This window comes from Azolla caroliniana, unplaced genomic scaffold, assembly GCF_043228905.1.
Source record: "Azolla caroliniana isolate FFs.n. ecotype wild unplaced genomic scaffold, voAzoCaro1.0.p SCAF_13, whole genome shotgun sequence".
NCBI classification, from domain to species: Eukaryota; Viridiplantae; Streptophyta; class Polypodiopsida; order Salviniales; family Salviniaceae; genus Azolla; species Azolla caroliniana.
This window is the reverse complement of record NW_028230448.1, coordinates 18686533-18696594: the sequence shown is the minus strand read 5'-3', so window position 1 is coordinate 18696594 and position 10062 is coordinate 18686533. Positions and strand designations below refer to the sequence as shown.

General features: G+C 41.6%; 1 protein-coding gene across 1 annotated transcript; it reads left to right on the top strand.

The window, feature by feature from the left end:
- The first annotated feature begins 5552 nt into the window (after nucleotides 1-5552).
- Nucleotides 5553-9876, top strand: LOC147856518 (U-box domain-containing protein 44-like). Its single transcript, XM_087329313.1, has 3 exons — nucleotides 5553-7038; nucleotides 7150-7453; nucleotides 7868-9876. The coding sequence occupies exons 1-3, from the start codon at nucleotides 5827-5829 to the stop codon at nucleotides 9391-9393; spliced, it is 3042 nt and encodes a 1013-aa protein (XP_087185439.1). The 5' UTR covers nucleotides 5553-5826; the 3' UTR covers nucleotides 9394-9876.
- Nucleotides 9877-10062: the final 186 nt, after the last annotated feature.

Sequence of the window (10062 nt, the reverse complement as noted above, 5' to 3'; positions counted from 1 at the left end):
GAAGGGTTTTGTGGGGTTGGCATGTAGCAGCACCGGGGCAGTGATGAATGCGTGTTTGAGTGAGTCGAACGCATTTTGCGCCTCCGAGGTCCATAAAAATGGAGTGCCTTTATGGGTGAGAGCGATAAGAGGTTGTGTTAGGGTGGAAAACCCCTTGATGAAGCGACGGTAAAAATTCGCGAAGCCGAGGAAGGATTGCACATCTTTAAGTCGCCTTGGAGTCACCCACGCCTGAATGACAGAGACCTTCTTCATATCCATGGTGATGCCAGTGGGCGAGATGATGTAGCCTAGAAATTCGATCGAGGTACGGTCAAACTCGCATTTCTCACCTTTGGCATAAAGGCCATGCTCGCGAAGTTTGGCAAGAACTAATCGAACTTGGCGAGTGTGCTCCTCTATGTTTGGCGAGAAAATGAGAATATCATCGAGGTAAATGACAACAAAAAGATCAAGATATTCCCGGAATATATCGTTCATCATATGTTGAAAAACTGCGGGAGCGTTAGTAAGACCAAAAGGCATTACCTTGTATTCGAAATGCCCATACCGTGTTCGAAATGCGGTTTTCCATTCATCCCCCGGCTTGATGCGTACTAGATTGTACGCTCCACGCAGATCAACTTTGGAGAAGACACGCGCAACTCGGAGCCAATCAAGGAGTTCGGGGATCAAAGGTAGCGCATAGCGGTTGCGCACAATGAGTTTGTTGAGACCTCGGTTGTCGACGCATAAGCGTAGAGAGCCGTCCTTCTTCTTCACAAATAAAATGGGGGCCCCGGCTGGTGACTTAGAAGGTTGAATAAATCCTTTCTCGAGGTTCTCATCGAGATACACACGAAGGGCCTTCAACTCTAGTGCAGACAACGCATATAGAGGACCAAAGGCTGGACACGCACCTTCTTGAAGATCAATCGGACAGTTGTAGAGCCGGTGTTCAGGCAAACGATCAACATTACATTTTTCAAATACGTCGGAGAAGTGTTGTTATTTTTCGGGAATAACATGGAGTGTGTTAGAAATGGCGCCACAAACAAACCCATCCTGGACCGATGATGGGGTAGTCAATTCGATGATGGACCGAAGGATAGGAAACTGAATTTACCTTCATACTTTTGCACGAGCATCTTGGCTTGCTAAATGTGATCGAGTGGTTGCACCAATCCACTATTGGATTGTGCGCCTCCAACCACGTTAGTCCTAAAACGATCGGATGTCGAGGAGATGCGATGAGGTAAAAGGCGAGCTCCTCCTGGTGTGAGCCCACCCGAAGCCCTAATGGGATTGTAGCTTGAGTAATTGCACCTGACGAGAGGATGCACCCGTCGATGGCTTCAACTGGAATGGGTTTTGAGAGGCCAACGACAGGTACGCCATGTGGTTGGGCAAACGCGACGTCGATGAAGCAAGAAGATGCCCTAGAATCAAGTAAAGCAACAGATTGAATGGAACTAGAGTTAAACGAAAGCCATACCTCTAATGTGAAATTGCCTGATGGTCTGACAATGGAACCAAGAGAATGTGGGCGATGGGAGATGTCCAGTTGCATGGCTCCTACTGCAACCGAACGATGTCGTTTTCCGGATGTTGGGGTCTGTTAGCTCGATGGAATTGTGGGCAAGTACTCCTAGGACAATGGTGAACGACATGACCGGAGGCACCACAATACATGCACAAGCCATTAGCCCGCCGAAATTGGCGTTCAGCATTAGTCAATGACCGAAATCGGGCTTGATCAATTTCCATGGGGATAGGAGCATCTGCCAAAGTAGACGAGTGTGAGGATGCCTGGGGTTGTATGACCGGGGCGTGGCGTGGAAGTGAATGATGTGGAACCCAAGTCCGGCGCTCTTCTTGGCGAAATTCGAAAAGACGATTGTCACAATGGACTGCTTGTGAAATCGCTTGGGATAACGAGGTGGGCTCCGGAAAGTTTAAGAGAAGATTCTTGACATTACTTCAAAGGCCGCGCCGAAAGTGATCAGCTAAAGCTTGATCATCCCAATTGACGTCGCATGCTAGTTGTCAAAATTCTGAAGCATAGGCCGAAGCTGCACGCGAACCTTGTTCGATGCATAAATCTTGTTAAGAGTTGTACGTCGTCGGTCCGTCTCTCCAAATGTGGCCTCTAACTCGGCGAGGAAGGCGGGAAAGTCCTCCAATAGAGGTGACGAGGTTTCTACCAATGGTGCAAACCAAGCTTGGGCCGGACCGGAGAGAAGGGTGCCCACAAGGCCGACTTGTTGAAGACCATCTCCATAACGTTGAAGTTGTAGCCGAATGATAAGTCGAACTTGGTTGATGAATCCTCGGAAACGCGACCTCGTTCCATCAAATTTTTCTGGGAGTCTAACCTTAGGCTCAAGAAACCATGACGAAGCTAGGCTAGATGTTGGTAGAAGATCGGGCTCTAGGCTAGGTTGTTGTGGGAGACTAGGGTTCGGGGGTTGTGAGGATAGGGAGGTACTGACTTGAAGTTCTTGTAAAGAATTTCGAAGAGCTTCATTTTCAAGTTGTAGTTGTCGTAAGGCTACCATTATTTGGCCTAACTCACTAGTTGAGTCAGACATAGCTATGGCTTATGAGAGGGAGAGCTATGAGGATGGGAAGGTGAACAAACTGTCACGGATCATAAGCTCAAGAGACAAGCAAGAAGATAACCAAATGGACAAGAAAGAAGATAGTATTAAAGGAAAGACTCCATAACTAGTGTTGTTCACCTTGAATTCCTTCAAGGTGAACTCCTCTATTTATACTACATGGCATGCATACTTGTTGCACGCATGTGAATCTACAATAGAGCATGTAGGTATGCATGCATGTGCCAAGTGTAAATACTACAAGGGAGCAACTATGCACATGATGCTAGCAAAATAATAAGGACCAATTACATACATAACTATGTACTAGATATCTTGGTTAACTCATAATACTAGATTATAACATGGTCGTGTCAAGAGTTCGAATCTTGACAGTACCTAGTGCTGGCGTGCTCACTACAAGAGTTGACCCACCACAAGATAGAGTCTTGACGTAGTCAACTAGATGATCAAATGAGGGTAGCTAGGTCTCTTATTTATAGCGATACCCAAGGCCCCCAAGTAAGTTCACACTTGGCCTAATGGGTTGTCTCAATACCGAGGATTAAAAGTAATACTCCCCTTCTTTACACTCTCGTTTAACCCTCACACTTATCCACGTGTATAGAATACTACGGTAAATTCTGACCACAGGATATTATATGGTCATGCCCGTAACAATGGGGATGTCCTCAACGTCGCTACAGCTCAACTAGATGTCCAACATGTGTTTAAGTCCCCATACCATCCTCAAACAAATGGTCTCACCAGATGCCTCAACAAGACCCTCAAGAAGGAGATTGTCACTTACATCGATCCATGCCACAAAACTTGGGATCAAATATTGTCTTTCGTCACCCATGCTTACAATACATATGTACATGCATTGACACGGATTAACCCTTTTCGAGCACTCTATGGGTGTAACCTTCACCTCCCACCAGAATCGTCCATTGATGTCCATTCGAAACCTGCCAACATGGATTATGCTACTTGGGAGCTCTATCTCCAATAGATGCTCCCCCTCCTTCGACGAGCCACTGTTCATGTTCATGTTCCTGTTCCTACTCCTCAGTCTCTTGTTTCTCTCAGGGGGGAAATGTGGTGTGCATGTGTTCCTTTGTGCCACCCTTTTAGCACACCCTTTTTATCTAAGCCAACCCAAATGGGTACCTTTGTATCAACTATAAATTGAGTATGAAGTAAGAACTTAAGTAGGCTGGTTTTGATCTCTTATGTGCATTTCACAATATCTAGAGAGACATATACAATTAAGGTAGGTTACATTTTTTACAAATAAAGTGATATTCATATTTGTCTTTCAAGAGCGATCAACCTATAGGCTATATCCATCAAACCTAACAACCACAGACCATTATTTGTTTTGTAAGATTAAAATAATTAGCTTATATTACAAATATCATGTTCTTTAAGTCGTAACAAGAGAATTGGCTTCAAAAGACGAGTCAAAGTGTAATCATTCAAATTGTATCCATTCAAAATGAATACAAAAAATCCAACTAGAAAAGGTGACAAATGTGGGTCATTACTAACATCTTTTCTTGTCAACATTTTGTAGGCCATGAGGGCAAGACACATCACGATTTGATCGTGACACTCAAAAATATAATTGGTTCTACATTAGAATACCCTAACCCTTATGATAAATAGATAGAAGATAACTACATTGCACAAATAATTAAAAGTGGGACATCTCAACAATATTTATTGATGTGTGATGAATGATTAAAAAAGAGACAAGCAAGTTTGAAAGAAATTGATCACATTTGGAGATATAAAAATATATTATGGTTGCTTTTCGTCTAACCATGCGTGCTTTTAAGCATTCTCAATTAATCAGCTAGTTTATGACAATCATATGTCTCTTACAACCATGAAAAGGATAAGTTGAGGTCATCCAACTAGCTAATTAAAGGGCAAAGATCATAGTCGCAAGTTGACAAACTCTCCTTTAGAGTATAAAATATCAATGAAGAGGAAATGATTCAAGCATTAATTACGCGATGAAAAACTGTGTTTTCAATTAAGGAATCTCTTTGCTATAATATGAAATTTTTGTATAGGTTTCATACCTTAGCGGAAAAAGTTAGTGCACTAGTTAGGATATAGGATTTATACTACTTGAGTGGTAGGTTAGAAAAAGCACAAACTTAAACTTTTAAATTCAAACCCTAATAATATTTTGACAACAAATACAAAATTAAGAAGAGGAGAGTATGATTTTGTAAACATTTTAAATGTTAACTCTTTAAAGTGTAAAATAAAAGGCACAACTACAAAGAAAGTAATGGGGAGGCAAAACGAAGACTAGTAATGGAGAGATCGATTGGCGAATGAATTCGAAGCACACTTCAGATGGCCTAGGGTTCGGGAAGCAACCTTATATACTTTGATGCTTACAAAAGGGCTAATGATCATTATGGATTGGCGCCTACTAATGATCGTTATGAATTGGCCCCATCCCTCCCCTCAAGATGGACAAATTTTCATTCACTCTTGCGAATAATGGATCTATGTGCCATGTAAATGGATAGTCCTTGTAGGGGTCGATCATCCCAACGATCGGTGCGGACGAAAAACCCAACGGGAACATGTTAGATGCCCCCTAGGTGCTATGGATGGATCAATATCTACAAAGAAAGTGAAAGGGACTAGGCTCCTCCCTCCCCTCCTAACTCTGCACAGGAGAAAAGAGAATCTACAGAGAAAAGTGTGTAGAGACTTGTACACAACACACACACTGTACTGTACACACACACACACCCTTCTCACTCTCTCACTCTCTCTCCTTTTACCCTACGTACTCATTATCTTCAACACCTTTTACCCTTTTCCTCTTGAAGACACTCTTACATGGTTGTTGGTTTGGAGCACAGAACAGAACAGAACAGAACAGAACAGAGGAGGTCTGGATTTATCCTCTGCTTCTTCCTGCCCCTCTCCCTCATCCAAATCAATCAAGAAGGAAGTTTTTTTTGTTTTTGGTGTGGAGCATAGAACACTCTTACAGTTGTTGTTGGTGAAGAGCACAGAACAGAACAGAACAGAACAGAACAGGGGAGGTCTGGATGTATCTTCTTCTTCTTCCTCCTCCTCCTCTCCCTCATCCAAATTAATCAAGAAGGAAGTTATGTTTGTTTTAGTATGTGAGAGAGAAATCATTGCATAAAAAAGGGTTTTGTTTCATCTCACAAGAAGGTTGTTATACACCTCCTCCTATGTATAAATGGCCTTTGTGCCCACATCCGAGCTTTTGTCCCGGACATCACTGCACATTATGGAGATCCTCGAGGCAGCTCGGCATGTGTTGATCGAGAAAGAGAATTTTGGGTGCCTTTCTGCTTGCCTTGGAAATATCCACCTTATCCTTCAGGAAATCCAGGCCGATGGAATTGAAGAGCCAGATACTTTTAGAAGTGCAATGGAATGCCTGGATAATGAGGTAAAGAATGCAAAAGTTCTCATGGAAACATACAAAATTAAAAGCCGGTTTTATCTTCTTATCAATAGCTGTTTTCTGCTGAAAACGGTGAAAAAAATGATGGGTGAAATTGGGCAGGCGATTAGCCTTATTCTGCATTCTCATATTGACCTTTCCATTGAGGTTCAAGATAAAGCTATGCTTCTCGTCAAACAAATGCAATATGTAGAGTTCAAGACATCACATGCAGTTGAAGAGGTTGCTAACAAGATCAAAACGGGTCTTCAGGATTACCGAGAAAGCACTAACTTCTCCAATGAGAGGTTCTTGGTAGAGATCGCCGAAGTCGTTGGAGTCGATTTGAATCCTCTCTCCCTTAAGAAAGAGCTTGAAAAGCTTAAGAAAGAGAAGGAAATCGCTGAGCTTGAGAAAAACGAGGCCGAGGCTCTTCAATTACAACGAATATTGGCATTACTTAGTTGGGCAGACATTGCATATTCCCGAAGAGAACGGGAGAAACAATTCATGGATAAAAGAGGGGTTCTAGGTTCACATCCTTTCCCACCTTTGCATTCATTCTATTGTCCTATAACACAAGAGGTGATGGAAGATCCTGTAGAAGTGGCGTCTGGACATGCATTCGAGAGAAAGGCTATTCAGAAGTGGTTTGCCGAAGGTCATACGATGTGCCCACTTAGCCTTGTAGAATTGCAACATTTAGATCTCAAGCCCAATACGATCCTCAAGAGATCAATTGAGGAATGGAAAACTAGGAATTTACAATTTCGGCTCACATCTATGGGGTCTAAACTTAATAGTGAGGATGAAGCTATAGTGTTTGGTACCTTGGAGGAGCTTTATGAGCTCTGTGAAGCGAAGTCAGTGGATGGACACTGGATTGCGGCTGAAGGTTTAGTACCTGTATTGGTGAATCTTTTGAAGTCAAGTAAAAGCACCATAAGGAAGAAAACGTTCACAACTTTAACCATGCTAATTAAAGGAAACCTTGATAATAAGGTGAGAAATCAATGTCACCAATAAGTAAATTGGCTCAGAAAAAACTTAATAATAATTTGAACCTTAGCTTGATATAGGTGATGAATGATATTCTGTTGGTTTTGTATGAAGGTTCGAGCATGTGAAGCTGGTGTGATAACATTTGCGGTTCGTTCTCTTGCTCGGGAAATGCTTGAATCAAGACAAGCTGTATCCCTTCTCCTTGAGCTCTCAAAAGAACAAAAACTGTGCAAGCAGTTAACCAAAACCCAAGGTTGTGTATTACTCTTAGTAACCATGACAACTAGTGAAGTCCGACAGGCTGCTGAAGATGCTCAGATGGTCTTGGAAAACCTCGCTAAAAATAAAGACCATAATGTGATTCTCATGGCGGAAGCTAACTACTTCAAGCCCCTAGTGCAACGTATGCATGAAGGTAATCTTCTTAAAACTATGTCTAAGATTGATTTGTAATCATATTACATGATCCTACTCCATGTTGACATTGTCAATTCAACATCATTTTCTTTAAAAGGCTAGTTAGTTAAGGTTTGAGAGTGTAAACAATTCCCTCTTTTTTATTAATCATTTTTGGTGAATAATGCATAGAAATGGTGAATTGGCACATTAATTTATGTGCCAATGTGAGCTGTTGCACATCATATTTTGACAGGTTTGTTGTATGTCATATTTGTGACATGTCTTGGTATATATTTTAGTTCGACTTGTCTTGGTTTATATCATATTTATTTTCTGACATATCTTGTTGTATATAAAAAAAATCATAGTTTTTGAAAGGATGTTTTCGGAGTTTTAGGTTGTGATTTCGAAACTTCTGGTTTTAGTGCAGGGTTGGATATGACCCAAATCCTTATGGCAAACACTATAACGGAGATGCAATTAACGGACTACAGTAGAAGAACACTGGTCCAATTGGGAGTTTTAGATCCTCTTGTAAAGATGCTGTCAGAGGGTAACTTTGAGTTAAAATCAGCCTCCCTTGGAGCTCTCCAGAATCTATCAAAACTCTCTAGAAATAGAGATGATATTGTTAACGCTGGGGTAGTTAGGCTTTTGCTGGAGATTCTTTTCACATCAAAGTCAATCCTAATGACTATGAAAGAACAGGCAGCTGATGTGTTTGCAAACCTTGCGACTACTAAAAATACTTCATCTGGTGATTCTTATTATGACTTGCTGGGGAATGGTCCGGAACTGAATGAAACAATATACCAATTACTTTCACTTTTGCATCTTAGTGGTTCTTTGCTTCAAGCTCGCCTCCTTCAAGCTCTTGTTGGTCTCTCATCACCACTGTGTGCAGGAGTCCTGAGGGAAACTATGAGAGAGGCTGGATATATCGAGGTTCTTGTTAGTCTTTATATGGTAACTGCTGATGCTGAGGTACGTCTCTTTGCACTGAAGCTTCTATATGTTGTGACACAAGATGGAGGTGGACAGACATTGGCAAATGAGATGGGTGTGAAGCCTTTAAAATCTCTAGTTGACCTCCTTATGCTCGAGTCATCTCGGGATGATGTCAAATCAAGTGTCATGGGTATACTTCAACACATTCCTGTTGATAACAACTCCATTACGGAACTGATGGTCGAAGGTGGGTTGCTTCAAGTGGTTTTAGAAATACTTCAGAAAGCGACCTCCAAGGATTGTATAAAGCGAGAGCTTTTGGAAAACACTATAGGGGTGTTCGTGAGATTCACGTCTCCTTCCAATGTGTCGCTTCAACGTTATGTTGCTGAGAAAGGAATCATCCCAGTGTTGCTTCGGTTGCTTCGGTCAGGTTCACATGTGACAAAGTGTCGAGCCGCAATTTCACTTGGGCAACTCTCCGAGAGCACACTGAATACAACATGCCATTCTTCGCAGAAGAAGGAACGTGGTAGGTTTTGGTGTTTCAGACACAGTTCGCCGCAGCTGCTAGAAGATTTATGTAAGGTCCATGGTGGCACGTGCTCTATTGAGAAGTCTTTTTGCCTCTTGGAAGCACAAGCGCTACCTTTGTTGATAAAAACTTTGGAAGAGAAAGAGCCTGCTGTCGTGGAGGCTGCACTTGGTGCCCTTGCCACACTCCTTTATGATGAGTTTTGGGAGAAAGGTGCAGATGCCATTGCTGAAGAGCGAGGTGTGGGTCCCATTGTTCGGTTACTTACAACCGGAACTCCAAGAGTTCAAGAAAGTGCATTATGGATTCTTGAGAGGTTCTTCAGGAGGAATACGTTTAGGGAGAAGTATGGGAACATGGCTCAAATGGCTCTAATATCGTTGACACAAGATGGGACAAACAAAGCTCGGCATTATGCGGCAAGGATTTTAGCTCATTTGAACATCTTACAAGAACAATCGTCCTACTTCTAGGGCATACATTTTGGAACAAAGATAAAGATGACCTCATAACAATAGCCACACTCACATTGACATCAAGATGTGGAATATGTAAAGCTCACATACATCAAGATGTGGAATATGTAAGGAATGTATGTATATAATACTTACCTAGGATCAATCTCCTATGCAAGAGTCCTAACCGAAATCAAAGCCCCCATTTGCATGAGCTAATCTATCCCGTACGATAACGTCACGATGTTCAGATTTTCATGGAAATTCCAGTATGTAAATATTGTATACTTTTAAAGTATGTTGTAGATACTTCCGTTGAAGCCTCTTAGTGTGTTTAAATGTTTCCTTATGAATCATGAACATGTAGGTATGTATTGATTATTGTTTTTAAAGATTGCTACCGTAGTGGATGGGTAAAAGTGAATGTAAGCATATTCAAATGGGAGTGTCTTCACTTCATATTAATGAATTTGAGGATAAAAGGAGCCTACCCTCTTTATTTATGATAATATCCTCACCGTTTTACAATATTTAAAAAATATCCCTCATTTTCTACATATTTATGGTAGAGATATGTACATACATACATTTTATAATTCTCCTTAGAAGTCAAACATGACTCATGAGAGAGAGAGAGAGAGAGAGAGAGAGAGTAGGTGATACATTTTGACAATCTCAAATGATGAA

What these genes read in the sequence shown, in the direction of transcription:
- LOC147856518 (XM_087329313.1), top strand. Translation starts at nt 5,827, where the DNA reads ATGGCCTTTGTGCCCACATCCGAGCTTTTGTCCCGGACATCACTGCAC. An exon ending in AAGGAAACCTTGATAATAAG is followed by an intron (nt 7,039 to 7,149) that starts GTGAGAAATCAA and finishes TTTTGTATGAAG; the next exon opens with GTTCGAGCATGTGAAGCTGG. An exon ending in AGTGCAACGTATGCATGAAG is followed by an intron (nt 7,454 to 7,867) that starts GTAATCTTCTTA and finishes GTTTTAGTGCAG; the next exon opens with GGTTGGATATGACCCAAATC.